Source organism: Panthera onca, chromosome F1, assembly GCF_046562875.1.
Source record: "Panthera onca isolate mPanOnc1 chromosome F1, mPanOnc1 haplotype 2, whole genome shotgun sequence".
NCBI classification, from domain to species: Eukaryota; Metazoa; Chordata; class Mammalia; order Carnivora; family Felidae; genus Panthera; species Panthera onca.
The window spans coordinates 69170843-69189382 of record NC_138355.1 but is presented as its reverse complement, the minus strand read 5'-3'; the positions used below and the strand labels follow the sequence as shown (position 1 = coordinate 69189382).

The 18540-nt window shown below is 43.7% G+C and overlaps 1 protein-coding gene and 1 non-coding gene across 4 annotated transcripts in view; both read right to left on the bottom strand.

The window, feature by feature from the left end:
• The window catches only part of FCRL5 (Fc receptor like 5), a 40637-nt gene extending 31665 nt beyond the window's left edge, over positions 1-8972 (bottom strand). For 2 of the 3 annotated variants that reach the window (XM_078440710.2, XM_078440709.2), the window contains exon 1: positions 8422-8971. In XM_078440710.2, the coding sequence (XP_078296836.2) occupies positions 8422-8563 (142 nt within the window). In that variant the 5' untranslated portion in view covers positions 8564-8971. Of the gene's footprint in view, positions 1-8421 lie in introns of all 3 variants that reach the window. The other variant, XM_078440708.2, reaches the window with a different exon arrangement.
• Positions 8973-11871: 2899 nt separating this feature from the next.
• On the bottom strand, positions 11872-11956 carry TRNAR-UCG (transfer RNA arginine (anticodon UCG)). Its single transcript has one exon. It is a non-coding gene; the product is annotated as a tRNA-Arg (tRNA).
• Positions 11957-18540: the final 6584 nt, after the last annotated feature.

Genomic DNA, 18540 nt, shown 5'->3' with positions numbered 1-18540 from the left:
CTCCTTGGCATGCAGTGTGGTATTTGCTTGCACCACTGTCGGTAACTTTGGACATTTATTTAACTGGGCTCTTGTTAGGTGGATGTTTCTTGTACACTGGGTTTGCTGGAGGCCTACTTATTTATTTATTTACTTACTTATTGTGTATTTATTTTGAGAGAGCACAAGCAGGAGAAGGGCAGAGAGAGAGGGAGAGAGAAAATCCCAAGCAGGCTCCGTGCTGTCAGCACAGAGCCTGATACAGGGCTTGAACTCCTGAACTGTGAGGTCATGACCTGAGCCGAAATTGAGAGTCGGATACTTAACCGACTGAGCCCCCCCAGGTGCCCCTGGAGGCCCTTTTAGATCATGAGCTTTCTGAGCACAGAAATGCTGCCTCCCATGCTTTCCCATCATTCTCAGCACCCCGTACAGGGCTGTGCATACGTGTCACTAAAAATTTTTGTGAAATACATGAATAAATATTTTATTCTAAGGTTTTCAATGTTGGTAAAAACAACCCCCTTTGTGTGTGTGAACTGATAGAGACTGAAACACACCCGCAGATGCAGTTAGTGCTGTGTACTAGAAAAATGACACGAGGGGCGCCTGGGTGGCTCAGTCGGTTGGGCGTCCGACTTCGGCTCAGGTCATGATCTCACGGTCCGTGAGTTCGAGCCCTGCGTCGGGCTCTGTGCTGACAGCTCAGAGCCTGGAGCCTGCTTCAGATTCTGTGTCTCCCTCTCTCTCTGACCCTCTCCCATTCATGCTCTGTCTCTCTCTGTCTCAAAAATAAATAAACATTAAAAAAAATTAAAAAAAAATGACACGAGTGAGATGATGGAATAGGAGTTCTCCAACCTGTGTCTCCCACAGAAGCAAATGTTTGGCAGCCATCCATAGATAAAAGCGGGGAAGCTTTGGGACCTGGGCAGGAGATTGCACAATCCCATTGGAGCCCAAGACCAAGGAGGACCACTTTGAAAAGGCGGGCACGTGCCCTGGTAGAAGACTCACTGACTATGAGCCCACCTGCAGACCTAGAGCTGCCTCGTCTTTCTGGGGACTCAAATCTGGTCTCATTTGTTCATGGTCTTGCATCTAGATCCTATTGCCGAGAGACTCGAGAGGAACCATCCCCTTCTTCGCCCCAGCATCATGGCCTACTGAGCTCAGACCCAACTGTTGTTGCCAAAGTAGTCCTGTGACCCCAGCTCCAGTGCCATTCTGCTGCAGTCTAGAGGCAGTCTTGGCCATCTAGGAATCAGCCTAACTCAGTGGGAGAGTACTCAAGGACCCAGCAGAAATGAGATCCGTTCATACCCCTGGCAATGGAACCGCCAACTGCGGACCCAGCAACAGCCGTGAGATCCAGCTCCAGCTCTGTTCAACCATATCTTGGAGGCAGCCTTATAACCCCAGGGAAGCCGCAGAAGGTATTTACCTTCCAAAACCAGTCTGTGAAGGTATCAGCTCTTCTAAATAGAGACACCAATGCAGAGTTGCACTGATCATGAAAAGTCAGGCAAATATGACAACATCAGTGGAAACGAATAAAGCTCCGGCAACTGACCCTAAAGAAAAGGAGATTCATGAACTATTTGACACAGAACTCAAAATAATAGTCTTAAGGAAGCTCGGTGAGCTATAAGAGGACACAACTAAATGAAATCAGGAAAACGATACACAAACCAAATGAGAAGTTTAACAAATAGAAAACATGAAAAAGAATCAAACAGGAATCTTGGCACTAAAGAATACAATGACCAAACTGAAAAATTCAGTAGTGGCAACAGCATAATTGGTCACTTAGGAGAAAGAATGAGCAAATTTGAAGACAGGCTGTTTGAAATTACCCAGTTAGAAGAAAAAGAAAAAATGAAAAAGTGAACAAAGCTTCGGTGACTTCTGGGAAAACAATAAGTGAATCAATGTACCTATTACTGAAGTCCCAGAAGGAGCAGAGAACAAGAACAGAAAGATTATTTAAAGAAATAACGACCAAGAACTTCCCAAATCTGGGGAGGGAAATCTGTATCTAGGTTCATGGTTCCCAAATAACCCCTACAGGCTGAACATCAAAAGGTCTAAACTGAGGCACGTTATACTCAAATTCTCAAAAGTCAAAGACAAGGAGAATTTTGAAATCAGTAAGAGAAAAACAATGCATCAAAGAGTCTCATACAAAGAACCCCCCCGTAAGATTTATAGTGTATTTCTTTAGCAATATCATAGGCCAGGGTAGAGTGGGGTCATATATTCGAAACACTGAAAGAAAAAAAAAAAAAAAACAACTGCCAGTCGAAATACTATACCCAACAAAATGAAGGAGAGATAAAGACTTTCCAAGACAGGGGCTCCTGGGTGGCTCAGCTGGTTAATCATCTGACTTCTGCTCAGGTGATGATCTTGCAGTTTGTGAGTTTGAGCCCTGCGTTGGGCTCTACACTGACAACTCAGAGCCTACTTGGGATTCTCTGTCTCCCTTTCTCTCTCTGCCCCTCCCCCATTCATGCTCTTTCTCTCAAAAATAAATAACATTAAAAAAAAACTTTCTGAGACGAAAGCTGGGGGGAATTCACCACCACTAGACCTGCCTTATAAGAAAAGCAAAAGAGTTCCTCAAGGGCACTAAAGCAAGGACACTAATTAGGAACATAAAAACACACACTCCCTGGTGAAGGTAAATGTATAGTCCAATTCAGAATCCTCTAAATATGGTACCTTAGTGCATTCAGTCTGCTATGACAAAAAATACCATCGTGGGTGGCTTATAAACAAGAGAAATGTATTTCTCACAGTTCTGCAGGCTGGAAAGTCCAGTATTAAGGCACCAGCAGATTCATCTCTGGTGAGGGCCTGCTTTGTCATAGATAGCCATCTTCTCATGTAACGCGGCAGAAGGGTGAGAGAGCTCTCTATGGTCTCTTTTATAAGGGTACTAGTCTCATTGCCTTGCAGAGCCCTAAAGACTTAATCACCTCTCAAGACCTCACCATCTCCTAAAACTACCACCTGACAGGTCAGAATTTTAACGTATGAATATTTGGGGATGCATATATTCAGACGATAGCATACTGTGTGGTGATATATAATCACTTTTAACTGTACCATAAATTAAAAAAGACAAAAGTATTACAAATGACGATAGCTACAATCATTTGTTAATGTATGCAGAATATAAAAACAAGGAGATTGTGACATTAATAACTAAATGTGGGGAGGGAGAAGAAAAAGTGTAGAGTTTTTATATGTGATAGAAATAAATTTCTTAGCTTAATTGACTGTTATGTTTAATATAAGCCTCACAAAGAAAAAAATCACAAGGAAATCACAAAGAGAAAAAAAAAACTATAGTAGATAACACAAAAGATAAAAAGAGAAGTTAAAGCATACCACTACAAAAAAATCATCAAATCACAAAGGAAGATAGTAGGAGAAGGAAGAAAAAAAAGGAACTACAAAATAGTGGGAAAACAATGAACAAAATGGCAATAGTAAGTCCTTACCCATCAATAACTGCCTTTAATGTAAAAGGATTAAATTTTCCAATAAAAAACGTGGGATATCTGAATGAATAAAAAAATCCAACTGTATGCTGCCTACAAGAGATTCATTTTACATTTAAGGGCACACATGGGCTCAAAGTAAAAGGATGGAAAATATATTCCATGCAAATGGTAACTGAAAGAGACCAGGAGCAACTCTACTTGTATCAGACAAAACAGATTTTAAGTCAAAAATTGTAACAAGAGACAAAGAAAGTCACTATACAGGGGTAAAGTGGAATTAGGAGGATATGCAACCATAAATGTACATGCACCCCATATGAAAGCACCTAAATATAGAAGACAAATAAGAGAACTGAAATAAGGAATAGTGATAATACAATAGTAGTAAGGGCCTTAATACCCCATTTTCAACAGTGCGTAGATCATTCAGACAGGAAATCAATAAGGAAATGGCAGGCTTGTACAAGATTCTAAACCGGAGAGTTTGCATATCTAACATGTACACCTGATGGATGTATACAGAACATTCTATCCTACAGTAGCAGAACACACATTCTTCTCAGGTGGTCATGAAACATTCTCCAGCACAGATTATGTATTAGGTTATAAAACAAGTCTCAGATTTGAGAGGATTGAGTTTTCTGACCACAATGGTATGAAACTAGCAATCGTTCACAGGATGAGACTGGAAAATTCACAAATAACAGAAGCGAAGCAACACACTCTTGAACAATCAATGGGTCGAAGAAAAAATCTAAAGGGAAATCAGAAATTATCTTGAGTGAAATAAAAATGGAAACACATTGTAAAACCTATGGGATATAACAAAGCAATTCTGAGAAAGAAGTTAATAGTCATAAATTCCTACTTCAAGAAAAAGATAAAGCTCTCAAATAAAAAAAAAACCCCTAAAATAAAAAAACCCCTAACTTTATACCTTGAGAAGCCCAAAGTTGGCAGAAGAAAGGAAATAATAAAATTAGAGAAGAAATAAATAGAAGATAGAAAATAGAAAAGAAAACAAAACTAAGAGCTATGTTTTCAAAAGATAAAGTAAATTGACAAACCTTTAGGTAGACTAAGAAAAAGGGAAGACTCAAAATCAGAAGTGAGAGGAGGCATTGCAACTGATAGCACAGAAATATTTAAAAAAAGACTCCTATGAACAGTATATCCCAACAAATTGAATAACTTAGAAGAAATCAATAAAGTTCTAGAAACATGCAATCTACCAAGACTGGATGGATCTTGAAGAGATAGAAAATCTGAACAGACCGATAACAAGTAAGGATATTTAATTGTTAATCAACCCCTCGCCCCCCAACAAAGAAGTCAGATGACTTCACTGGTGAGTTCTACTAAACACTTAAAGAATTAACTCCAAACCATTTCAAAGGCCTCCAAAAAAATGAAGAGGAGAGAACATACTTGCAAACACACTTTGTGAGGTCAGCCAAATAAGCATTCTACAGGAAAACAAAATTACAGGCCAATATCTCTGATATACATAGATTTAAAACAATCCTAAAATGGAATGCTAGCAAACAGAAGGAACATGTGAGATTTGCCCCTGGGATGACCCAATGTGTGCAATGCAATAAAGGTGATACACTACGTTAACAGAATGGATGATAAAAATCATCAGATCATCTAGGGGCGCCTGGGTGGCTCAGTCGGTTAAACATCTGACTTCTGATCAGGTCATGATCTCACCTGAGCAGATGAGGTTCCTGAGTTCAAGCACCGTGTTGGGCTCTGTGCTGACAGCTCGGAGCCTGGAACCCGCGTCGATTCTATGTCTCCCTCTCTCTCTGCCCCTCCCCCATGCCTGCTCTGTCTGTCTCAGTCTCTCAAAAATAAATGTTAAAAAAATTTTTTGAAAATCATAGGATCATCTCAATAGATGTATAAAAAGCATTTCACAAAATTCAACACGTTTTCATGATTAAAAAAAAAAAACTCAACAAATTATGTCTAGAAGGAAAGGATCTCAACGTAGTAAAAGCCATAAGAGATGAACCTATAACTAACATCACAGTTAATGGTGAAAAGCTAAAAGCTTTTCCTTTCAGTTCAGGAAAAAGGCAAGAACGCCCACTCTTGCCACTTACATTTGTTATAGTCCTGGAAGTCCTAGCCAGAATCATTAGGCAAGAAAAAGAAATAAAAGATGTCCAAACCAGAAAGGAAGAAGTAAAACGGTCTCTGTTTGCAGATGGTTATCTTATATATAGAAAACCCTCAGGACTCCACGAAAATACTGTTAGAACTGATAAGCAATTCAGTACAGTGGCAAGACACGCAGTCAATGTACAGAAAAAAGTTACATTTCCGTATACTAGCAACAAACTATTTGAAAAAACAGGAAAACAACCCCACTTCCATTAGCATCAACAAGCATAGAATATTTAGGACTAAATTTAACCAAGGAATCGAAGAATCTCTATACTGAAAACTATAACACATTGAAAGAAATGAAAGAAAACACAAATAAATGTAAAGACATCCTGTGTTTACGGCTTGGGACAATTAATATGTTAAAACACCACATTATCGAAGCGATCTACAGATCTGATGCAATCCCTCTCAAAATTCCAATGGCATTTTTCACAGAAACAGAAGAAAGGACCCTAAAATTCGTGTGAAGCCACAAAAGATACTGAGAGTCAGTGCAATACTGAACAAAAACAAAACTCGAGACCTACTCCTTGACTTAAAACATATTACAAAGATATAGTCATCCCAACTGGAACAAAAGCGGACATATACAGCAATGGAACAGAATCGAGGACCCAGAAAAAAATGCACACATTTACAGCTGACTGACCTTCAACAAAAGTGCTAAGAACACACAATGGGGAAAGAATAGTCTCTTTTGTATACTGTGCTGTTTTTATTTGTACAAAAATAACTCAAAGTATATTAATGACTTACGTGTAAGACCCCAAACTGTGAAGCTGCCAGAAGAAAACATAGGTAGGAAGCTTCTTGACATTGGTCTGGGACACAATTTTTTAGATATGACCCCCAAAGCACTTGGGAACAGAACCAGAATAGACAAATGGGGTTGCATCTAAGTAAAAAGCTTTTGTACAGCAAAGGAAACCACCAACTGCATGAAGAGGTAACCTATGGAATGGGAGAAAGTATTTGTAAGTCATGATTCTGATAAGGAGTTACTATCTACAATGTATAAGGATCTCTAACAAATCAACAAGAAAACAAATAGCCTCACTGAAAAACAGGTAAAGACCTGAACAGATATTCTCAATAGAAGACATACAAATGGCCAGTAAGTACATGAAAAGATGCTCAACATCACTCAGTCATCAGGGAAATGCAAATCAAAACCACAATGAGATATCACATCACACCTGTCAGAGTGGTTATTATCATGAAGACAAAAGATAACAAGCATTGGTTAGGAAGTGGAGAAAAGAAAACCCTTGTGCAGTGTTGGTGAGAATGCACTTAGTATAGCCATTATGCAAAACAGTATGGAAATTCCTTAAACAATTAAAAATAAAACTATCATACGATCCAGCAATCCCATTTCTGGATCTATATCCAAAGGAAATGATACCAGTACCTTTAAAAAAAATCTCTTTCCTTAAGTTTATTTATTTTGAGAGAGAAAGAGAGAGTGGGGGAGGGGCAGAGAGAGAGAGGGTGCTTCACCTACGGAGCCACCCAGGTGGCCCGGAAATGTTACCAGTATCTTGAAGAGACACCTGCGTTCATTCCCACGTTCACTGCCACATTCTTTGCAATAGCCAGGATATGGAAACATTCTAAGTTTCCATACCAAGGAGTATGGAAGTCCACCAACCAAGGAATGGATAAAGGAAATATGACATATATGTATATATATGATGGAGTATTACGCAGCCTCAAAAAAGAAGGAAATCTTGCCATTGTAACAGCATGGATGAATCTGGAGGACACAACGCTAAGTGACACAAGCCAGACCCAGAAAGATGGATGCTGTGTGACCTCACTTTCACGTGGAGTCCAAAAAAGTTGGAACTCACAGAAGCAGAGAATAAAATGGTATTTCCCAGCTGGTGGGGGAGCCAGGGAGGTGTGGATCCAAGGAAATGAACTTTCACTTACGAGATAAATAAATCCTGGAGACCTAATGCACACCACGGGGCCCATAGTTAATAAGAACAGACACTCGAAATTGGCAGGGAGAGTAGATCCTGACAGTGAGTTCTTACCACACACGCGCACAAAAGGTGAAGTGAAAAGATAGAAATGTTAATTAGCTCAGTTGTGGTGATTATTTTAACAATAGATGTATGTCAAAACATCATCTTTTGCATCTTAAACATGTACAGTTTTTATTTGCCAGTTATACTTCAGTCAGCCCCGGGGGAAAGAATGTTATGTGCCCCAGGCTTTCCCCGAGCCTCACTGCCTTCCCTCTGGAGCCCTGCTGTCCCCCTCCCCCTGTGATCTTTATCTGCCCATCACTGCCGGGGTTTGCCATCGTGTAGGGGAAGGAGACATCGTTGTGTTAGAAACCGTGCTCTTCCGTGCCCAGGACCAGGATCTGGGCTGGTCATACAAGCAATAGATGATCTCCTTTGCAGAGAAACAAGGAAGGTCTCCTCTGAATCAGGCAATGGGAACAAGCAAACAATACATTTTCTGGACTTCATGAAGTAAGATTTATCGCAGAAAAACAACGAATAGATCCTTCACTGTGTGGTCACCGGGTTTCCTTCTCTGTAAGGGTGAAGGTTTATCCCAGCTCCCTCCACTGCTTCAGACTCAAGGGAGAAACCCCTGAGCTGGATGGGGAGTCCCGAGAACAGTCTCCCCTCGCAGGAGAGAACGTCTGAGCCCCATGAAAGGGCCGGCCCCGGGGTGGAGAGAGAGGCTGTCCCCGTCCCACCTTGGTCCCGCGTTGGGCACTTGTACTCACCCAGGACCAGCACTGACACCCACAGAAGCATGAAGGCCCGGCCTGCCCCGGGATGAGGCCAGACGAGGGCTTTTCTCAGGAGTAACAGGGCTGGTTTTGATTCTTGAGAAGCACAGCTCCACAGCAGCCCCGAGGAGCTCATCTGAGAAAGTTCTTTTTCGAAGAGCAGGTCGTGCTAGTGAATTAGAAAGAAGGAAGTGGCACTACCCTTCTTTAACTGAGAATCAGAATGTCCTGCCCTATGACCAGGGTGAGAAAATAAATTCTAGGCTTAAAAAAACACACACGGCTCCGTGACCCCACATCTCTAAGGCTGGGAAATTACCTTAAGGGAAGTATGTGCAGATTGTCTAAGAGAATGTTTACAGCGGTGTCGTTCATAACTGCCCAGAACACTGAAAGCACGTGAAAGGTCATGAATGCGGGACCGTGGATGAAGATTCTGTACATGTCTGCGGCGAGATGCAGTGCAGCCGTTACGAAGGAGATCAGCCCACATGGAGAGGCATGCAGCACCCTGGTGAGTGGGAAGAGAGAGCCGAGGAGTGGGTTGGTACTCGTAATATCGTCCCAGCGGGGTAGATGTGACAAATAGAACACGTGTGTGCAAGCTGATACAAATACGCTGTTTTTTTTTTTTCCTGGAAAGTATACCTAAGATAGTAGTTGTGTTGGTAAGAACTGTGGATGGAAAGGAAATACTTCATTTTATGGCTTTCTTTACTCTTTTTGTTTATTTTTTTAAAATGTTTGTTTATTTTGAGAGAGAGCGTGAGCCAATGGGGGAGGGGCAGAGAGAGAGGAGCGAGAGGATCCCAAGCAGGCTCTGCTCTGTCAGCACGGAGCCCAACGTGGGGCTCGATCCCACCAACCGTGACACCATGACCTGAGTCGAAATCGAGAGTCGGGTGCCACCCAGGCGTCCCTATATTGTTTGAGTCGTAAACAACCACTATGTTAATAATTAGTGACAAATACTATGTTGGTGCATTGCTTTGATAACTTGCAAAAGTCAAGCTTCCATCCTGGCATACTGGTCAACGAAGATCCCTAGGACATTAGTAGCATGAGGAATGCCACTTTCTTCGTTTCAAGTAGTGTTTCTCACCTTTTTTCTCCCCCTGGGCCCGCACCTCGGTCCTCCTGAGGGGACGTTTAATTTCACGCGGACAAATGCATATCCCGTTGCATACGTGATGCCCCCCCTGACCTGCGGCACTGGGAGACAGGAGAAGCATCATAAGGGTAAATAGAGTTTAACCCACGGCAGCCCAGCAGGACCTCAACGCGAGCCAGGAGGCTTCCCATGCTTTTGGACACAAAGAACGCCGCTGTGTATATTCTTGGACGGGTCTCCCGGTGCACGCGTGCACACACATTTCTACTGGGTACACCCCGAGGAGTGGAGTCTGCGGCTCCTAAGGCTTACGTATATTTTGAGAAGGAACCGCTAAATTGCCTTCCAGGGTGGTTGTGCTAATGCACACCCCGTCAACCTGTGTGTGTGAGTTCTCGTCCCTCTAAAATCCTTGCCGATACTGGTATTATACACAGTCTTGTAAATTTTAGCCCTTCTCCTGGGATGATCTCAGTGTGGTTTCAATTGTTGTGTCCCTGGTGAATTTTGCAACTGAGCATGTTTCATATTTAATTGGCAATTTAGATATTCTTTTTAATGTGAAATCTCTTTTCCAGTCTTTCTCCCTTTTTCTAGTTTTTCGGTCTTTCTCATTCTGTGTTGTGGGGCTTTTAAAGCTGGATATGGATCCTTTTTCCAGGTAATGTGTTGCGAATGTCTTTCCCTGTCTCTGTCACGCTTCGATAGAGCCTTTGACAAATCCCTGCTGTAACTCTGGTGGTCCATTTAGCAGTCTCTTCCTTTACGGTCAGAGCTTTATCTGTCCCTTCCAGGAAATGTTGTCTACTCCAAGCTCTTGAAACTATTCTCCCAAGTTATTTTCTAGAAACTTTATTTCTTTTACTTTTACTTTGTATCCATAGCATCATTGGAATTGACGTCTATGTGTAAGCAAGGGTTCATATTCACTTACAGATGGCCGCTTTGCCTGGGTCTCAAATTTATTGAAAATCCGAGCTTTCCACAGCACCATGCAATTTCACCTCCTTGTAAAACAAACAGCCATGCGGGTCTGCTTCTGGAAACTCTGTTCTCGTCCAGTTGTCTGTTTATTCTCATGCCAGAACCACAGTGTCGTAATTGTTGCCTTTTTTTTTTTTAACTTGAGAGAGAGAGAGAGAGAGAGACAGAGAGACAGAGATACAGAGCAAGAGCACGTGCATGTGTGACAGCGCGGGAGCGGGGGAAAGGGCAGAGGGAGAGAGAGAATCTCAAGCAGGCTCCTTGCTCAGTGCAGAGCCCAACGTGGGGCTTGGTCCCACAGCCCTGGAATCATGACCTGAGCCAAAACCAGGAGTCAGTAACTTTCTTGTAGAAGTTACATTTTTTTGTTAGGCTTATTCCTAAATAGTTGATATGTATTTTTCGTGTTATTGTAAGTGATATCATTAAAAGCTTTCTCTAAATATTTATTGTCAGTATATAGCTACAGCTTTTTTTTTTTCTGATTTTCCGTCAATTACTAAGAGAATTATGTTAAAGTTTCCCTCTATAATTGTGAATTTGTCTATTTCTTCTTTAATTTCTTGTCTTTTTTTTGTTTTATAATTTGAAGTTGTTTTATGGGTGCATATACATTTAAAATTACTTATGTATTTATGTAATTATATAATTTATGTTTACGTATGTTATTTATAATTTATATATATTTATAAATTTATATAATTATAATTATTTCTTTCTGGTAGTTTGACTCACCGCTCTTAAATGTCTCTATATGTTTCTAACCTGAGAACCCATTGGCGGGGGCCCATCTACCTTTGGACCTGATTTAGATGATTGAATCTGACTCTGATAACCCTATCCTGTGATTGGATGAGTCTTTGGGGGTCTCTGGAGGCGGTGAGCTTATTTTTCATGTAAGAAGGATGTAAATATTTGTGGCTAGAGTGCGGACTGCCTCCTAAGAAGCAGTTCTTGTACATGTATGTACCTCACCCTCTTCCCATCAGAAGTTCCTTATATATCCTTCACACTTGAATCTAGCCAGCCAGTGGAACGTGGCAGACGTAAAGCTGAGCACATTTTGGGTCTGGCCCTTCGGAGACGTGGCAGGGTCTGTTTTTATCTTGGAGCCCTGAACCACCGAGGATGAAGTCTGACTGCCCTACTGGACAGTCCCATCAAGGGGAGCTGCTGCAGCCTCCCAGACCAGGCCCCAGACATGTGGATTAGGCCATCTTTTTTTAAGAAATTTTTTATCATGTTTATTTATTTTGAGAGAAAGAGACAGAGTGTGAGTGGGGGAGGGGCAGAGAGAGAGGGAGACACAGAACCCGAAGCAGGCTCCAGGCTCCGAGCTGTCAGCACAGAGCCCGACGTGGGGCTCGAACCCACGAACCTCAAGATCGTGACCTGAGCCGAAGTCAGACGCTCAACCGACTGAGCCACTCAGGCACCCCAGGAATACTCTTTGAGTCATCAAGTAATAATTCATTTATCCCTAATACTTCCTTTGTCTTCAAGTTTATTTTTGTGATTAGATCAAGCTTGTTAATCATGTCATTCAAATCTGCATACTTACTAATTTTAGTCTGCCTCAGCTTCTGCGTTTTGTGCATGTATAATTTTACCTTATTCTTTCCAATTCTTACGTTTTATTTCTCTTGGCCATTATTCAGAGAGTGCAGGCACAAAGTCGTGAAGCCCGTGTCATCTTCCCCCTTTGGGGTTTCTTGGTGACCGAATGTCTGCTCCTGACTCATATTGGATGTGTAACTTGAGTTAAAAATGAACTTTTATGGTACGGCGTAGGGAATATAGTTAATGATGTTACAAAAATCTAGCTATGAAACTGTCTTGAACTGATGTTTTTTTATAAGAGTGTTCTTTAGCGATGGTCTAAATTTCTACCATGATACCTTATCTGTTCAGACTTTCTTCCCTAACTCAGGACAGTTTTTATTTTTAGTTATTTTCCCTGGTTTTTATTTGCTAGTATTTATTTATTTTTAATCTCAAAATAACCAGCTCTTGAGTTTAATTACAGTTCTTTTTTTTTTGTTTTGTAATTTATAAATTTTTACTTTTCCTAGATTTTTTGTTTTCTTCAAATTATTAAATGAAATGTTTAATTTTTTTCCTCTTTAGCCATATGAATATTCATGGCTCTGGATTTTTTTGTGTGTGTGCTTTAGCCATAATTTGTAAGTTCTGATACAGTCTTTTCATTATAACGTGTTCTAGGTAGTTTACAATTTCAGTTTTGATTTTGTCTTTGAAACAAGAATTTTTAGAGTTTTCAAATATCTAGACGGTAGATTTTTCTTTTTCTCTTTTCGCTTTTATTAATGACGTTTTGTTCCTCATTTCATTGTAATCCAAAAATACGGTGTGTGTATATCCTACTTTCTGGAATTTATTGAGATTTTCTGTGACCTAATATGGTCGTTGTTGTTGTTAGTTGTTAAGTATTCCATGGGGCTTTGAGAAGAATGTATATTCTTTATCTTCAGGACAGAAAGTTCTACATATATTTAGTATAACCAGCTGGTTAAATATGTTAAGTAGATCTTCAGTGTTCTCATGTAATACTTTTGGTTGATTTATAAATTGTAAAATTATGTGATTTGATATATGGAAAGTTGTGGTCAATCTTATGTTTTTCATCATTATATACTGCCCTTCTTTTGGTCCAATTAGATACTTTTTTTTTTTTTTTCTTGGCTTGAATTAGATTTGTCTGAAATTAATGTCAGGATTCCTGTCCTTATTTGTCTGGTATGCTTTTTTATTTTTTATTTTTTTTAATGTTTTATTTATTTTTGACAGAGAGAGAGGGAGAGGGAGAGGGAGAGAGAGTGGGGGGGGAGGGGCAGAGAGAGAGGGAGAGAGGGAGAATCCGAAGCAGGATCCAGGTTCTGAGCTGTCAGCACAGAGCCTGACCTGGGGCTCGAACTCATGGACTGTGAGATCATGACCTGAGCTGAAGTCGGACACTCCACCAATGGAGCCACCCAGGCACCCCTGTCTGGTATGCTTTTTAGCATCAATTCACTTTACCTTTTAGGTCACTTTGTTTTAGAACGATTTCTCACATATAATATATGCAAAAACCTATTGGGTTTCATTTTTAGATCCCAAATGTATCTATTGCTTTTGTAACATTTATTTATCACCTATGCATTCATATGACAACTATGTTGGTCTTAATCCTGTCACTTAATTTTGTGTTACCAAACTTTCTCTTCTAATTGCTTTATTTTCTTTCGATCCCTCGTCGGTATTTTCTTTTACGGTTGTATTACATTGCTTATACTTCAAAGAGTCTATAGTGTCTTTTCAGTTCTCTTAGTGGCTAGCTTTGCAACTCTAGTGTTCTTAATGCTCTTTTTCTTGATTAGACTCCATTTATGTTCTGATAAAAAAGAAAGAGATCAGCTCACTTTTACCTCTTGCCGTGTTTTCTTCCCTTTCACCTCCTGATGAGTAATAATAGAACCTCCACATTCTCTAAAGTTAGAACATTTATGCCGAGTCCTACAACCATAGTTCTTACACTTGTGGAACGTTGGTGCCGTGTTTACGTGGGCTCGAGACCCCCTCCGACTCTGGTTCTTACTTTGTCTTCAGGGCTCCACGGTGCCACCGTCACCGAGCTCTTGCACGTTAGAAAGAGTTTGTCTTGTCTTTATTCTGAAGACAACTGGGTCTAAAATTCTTGGGCTAAACGTGCCTCTCTTGTAGCACCAGCCGTCGTCGTGGGGCGTGGGGCGCGGCTGTGGCTGCGCTCCCCGTGACTCACCCTTGACCTCTGAAGTGGCGTAACTTCATCAGAATGTGTCGGATGCTCCCTTCCATTACGTCCACCTCCATTTATTCTGTTGGCTTCGCTCAGTGTGCCACGAATGGCTGCGTGGGCTCTTCTGCCTAGCACTCATACCAGCTGTTTTCCCAGAATAACTTTAGCCTTTTGATTCTTTCCTATTTCAGTTTGCGGAGTTTTCTCGCATCTACCTTCAGTACTCGGTGTGTCGTAGCAGTTTCTAATCTTTCCTGTTTCCTAACGTAGCTCGTTTTCCTCTTCCCTTTCCAAACGTTGTTAATTTACCTCCAGTCTTGTTTCTTTGATTTTTCACTCCTAATAAGTCTATTACATTAAAAAAAAGAGAGCTTTTAAACAAACTCCTCTGATATCACGGAGAACACAGTATCTGATTCCCCCCCGCTTTGACTCAGAGGTCTGGCTTTTCTTCCACCGTGCGTGCCCTTTCCCCAAATTGCTCTCGTACAGACGGTGAGCCCCGCGCCAGTGACATTGTAACGCGGCTTATCTCTGCACGGAGCTCAGGCTCCCCGAGCTGAAGAACAGGCCGTGAAGGGATCGGGGATGTGAGTCGGGCCGCGGACGGCTTGCGCTGAGCCATGTTGCCGCAGGGCGTTTTTCTGTCCGTCTCCGCCACGGCCTCTGTCTTGGGGCAAAGAGGAGGTCTTCCTGTATGTCACGGGATTTCTGCGAGACGGGTCAGCAGGATTCCGTCCAGCGGACAGCGTTTGCACCGGCAGAGTCGCCCGCCGTCTCCTCCTGTGTCCCGGGCTGCTTCATCCGGTCCTGCCGTCCCAGGCCTGGAGGGCCTCCGGGGGGGGGGGGGGTCCGGGGGGCTTGTGCAGCCCCCACACTCCCCAAACCTGGCCTTCAGAGCAAGGGGTTAGTGACTTCCTGAAGCTTTGGACCTTGCCGCCAGCTTTTGGAGAAGCTGCAGCTCTTCCCAGAGGCGTGTGTAGGAGCTTGTGTTCACTGTCGCCTTCTTTCTTCCCCTGCTTTGGTTTCACATTTGAGTTTCACTGTGGTTAAGAGCCGTCCTTCACCGTTTGGCACTTGGCATTGTGGCTTTTCAAAAGTTTCATCAAAGGTGGAGCTTTTTCGTTCTCTTTGTCATCTGTGGCTGGTCCCAGAGAGTAAAGCGTGGTCGATGCGCTTTTGTTCTGAACTGAACGAGATCCCATATGTTGGACGCTTTACCGTACGTCGCACCAGGTACTCTGTGTACATTAGCTGGTTTAATCTTTGCATCGACTCTGACGCGCGTGGATCGGTGAATAACGCAGGCAAAGTTTATCAGGCAGGCAGTTTGATCCTGATTTTCTAGGTGAGGAAAACTGAGGCTCAAAGACATTAAGTGCCTTAATTTCAAGTGCCTTGTGAGGCCAGAGACTCAGAGCAGCCAGGACTAGAACCCACATCTGTCTGAGCATGAGCCTGACAACTTCAGTAGAGATTCACCAGCCACTGACATGGGAGCAGGCAGCCAGGTCCGACACTGCTAAAGCCAGACATGGTCAAATGACCCTCAAGAGCAATTAAGGGCCTGTTCTGGGTCCCTGATGGCAGGAAATGGAAACCCGGTGTTCTGCAGTTTATAAATAAGCACTGTGCTATTTATATGTGTATATGTACCACTGCCCTGCTTACAGGCAGATCAAAGCCAGAGGTTTGTGGAGGGCAAGAGAAGCAGGTGTCCTGGGAAGGGGGGTTAAGCACACTTGTCTTGTGGTCCTTCGGGGCTCTGTCAGTCCCTCTGGGAAAGGGGTGGAATCTCCAGGGTGCTCCGTGGAGGCAGCCACGAGAAAAGGTGGACAAAAATCTGCACAAAAGGAGGATTTAATTGCTTGTTTCAAAAAAGTGTTTTCAATGTTTACTTTATTTTTGAGAGACACAGAGAGGCAGAGCGTGAGCAGGGGAGGGGCAGAGAGAGAGGGAGAGGGAGACACAGAATCGGAAGCAGGCTCCAGGCTCCGAGCTGTCAGCACAGAGCCCGACGCGGGGCTCGAACCTATAAGCTGTGAGATCGTGACCTGAGCTGAAGTCTGACGCTTAACCCACTGAGTCACCCTGGCGCCCCAGGAGGATTTAATTTCTTAAATGGTACATCTGGTCGTCTTGCTGAGGGAACACCTGACAGGCCATGTTTTGTGAGGACGGCGGAGGGGGGGAGGGTGGTGACGGGCACAGGCTCTGTCACTTACCAGCTGCAGGACCTTGAACAAATTATTAAACCTGAGACCAGGTTTCTTCGTCTTTAAAAACAGAGGCAACGACACCCATCTCACTGCGTCGGCAAAGTTTCAAGGCCCAGACCTGCTGGCACCTGGTGCCCCTCGAGCTCCCTCCCCTGCAACACTTCCACCAAATTGCCTTCACTTGTGGTAACGAATGCTTATTAAATATTGCCGAGCGAATACATGCGTGTTTAATAACTGCTTGGGCGTATAATTTTCGGTGATAAAATTCACTTGTTTTTATCACCACAATCGAAGTTTTAAAAATTTCCATCGCCCCAAATAGAAACTCGTCGCCCATTTGCACTTTCCACTCCCACCCACAAGCCCAGGACACAGATTACTCAGTTACTTTCTTCCTCCGGAGTCTCGTCTGTTCCGACCACGGGCGCCTACTCGGCGTGGACTTACACGCTATGCGCTCTTCTGTGGCTGGCTCACTGCGCTTTGTGTGAGGTCCTGGGGCTCAGCCCCGTGACAGCGGGGGTCGGTATTCTGTGGATGGATGTTCTGTGGTTTCGATCTTGGCTTGGGTACCAGGGTTTATTAAGAATCTGCTGGAGGGGCGCCTGGGTGGCTCCGTTGGTTAAGCGTCCGACTTCAGCTCAGGTCACGATCTCGCGGTCCGTGAGTTCGAGCCCCGCGTCGGGCTCTGGGCTGATGGCTCAGAGCCTGGAGCCTGCTTCCGATTCTGTGTCTCCCTCTCTCTCTGCCCCTCCCCCATTCATGCTCTGTCTCTCTCTGTCCCAAAAATAAATAAACGTTAAAAAAAAATTAAAAAAAAAAAAAAAAAAAAAAAAAAGAATCTGCTGGAGTATTTCAGTTTCCTTGAGGGTGCTGCCCACTCCAGCCTGAGTTTGATGAACATGCACGATAGCCAGAGACGGCGAGGGGAGAACCTGTTGGGCGTCTGCCATCCGACTTTCTGGGCTTTGGAAGCAAACCACCCATGCCTTTGGGTCAACTTTGTGCACTTTCGAGCTTCACCCTCTCAACTCTGGTTGTCGGCCTGCGAGGAGGCTGCCATGTGGGAGGCAGGGGGTTGCCTGAGTTGGGCAGACGTGGAGCCAAATCCCAGCTCTGCCAGTTACCATCTGGGTGACTTTGGGCAAGTGGCAAGGTGTGAGCCCTGGCTTCCTCAGGTATAAAGCAGGTGTTACGTCTCCTTGCGGCCCAGTTGTCAGGACTGGAGAAGATGTTCCCAAAGTCTATGCTGCCAGCACAGAGGGCAGAGAGGTCATGAGCCCGTCACCCTGACCTCTGACCCCGGGCCTTCTTTCCGCTCACGCAGTCACTGCGCCCACAGGCCACTGTCGGCCCCGGGCATCCGGGGGCAATTGCCCTCTCACCCCAGGACTAACATACTTATGAATGCAACAGTGGTTCAAATCATTAACGAAGGACTTAGAACAAGAGGGGCGCCTGGGTGGCTCAGTGGGTTCAGGTCATGATCTCACAGTTCGTGAGTTCAGGCCCCACGTCGGGCTCGGTGCTGATGGTGCTGAGCCTGCTTGGGATTCTCTCTTCGTCCCTCCCTCTCTGCCTCTTCTTGTGCACGCTCTCTCTCTGTCTCTCTCTCAAAACAAACAAACAAACAAACAAACAAACTCAGAACAAGAGAGCTAGAACTTGTTTGGGGCCTGTTTGATCCTAGAAGGTCAGTTCTCAGTCGGTGATGGCCTCTGAGCAGTGCCCCTCGACATGAAGCCTCAGGCTGCCGCTGGCCTCATGAGGATGCTCGGCCCTGCACTCGGGAAGGCCCTGAACTTGGCTGAATGCTCTGTTGCCATCCTGAAGGTCCTGATAATTTTATCTCCGGACTTGTGTTCTGAAGTCTCATGGGGCCGTGAAGTCAGCGCCAGGGCAGGAGAAAGGCCTGCGGTAGGCGTGCCCGCCTTCCTCGCTGCGCATCCACACCGCGAATGCCGGTGAGCACAGGACTCCGGGCGGGCCCGCAGGCATGGGGGTTCAGCGGGACTCAA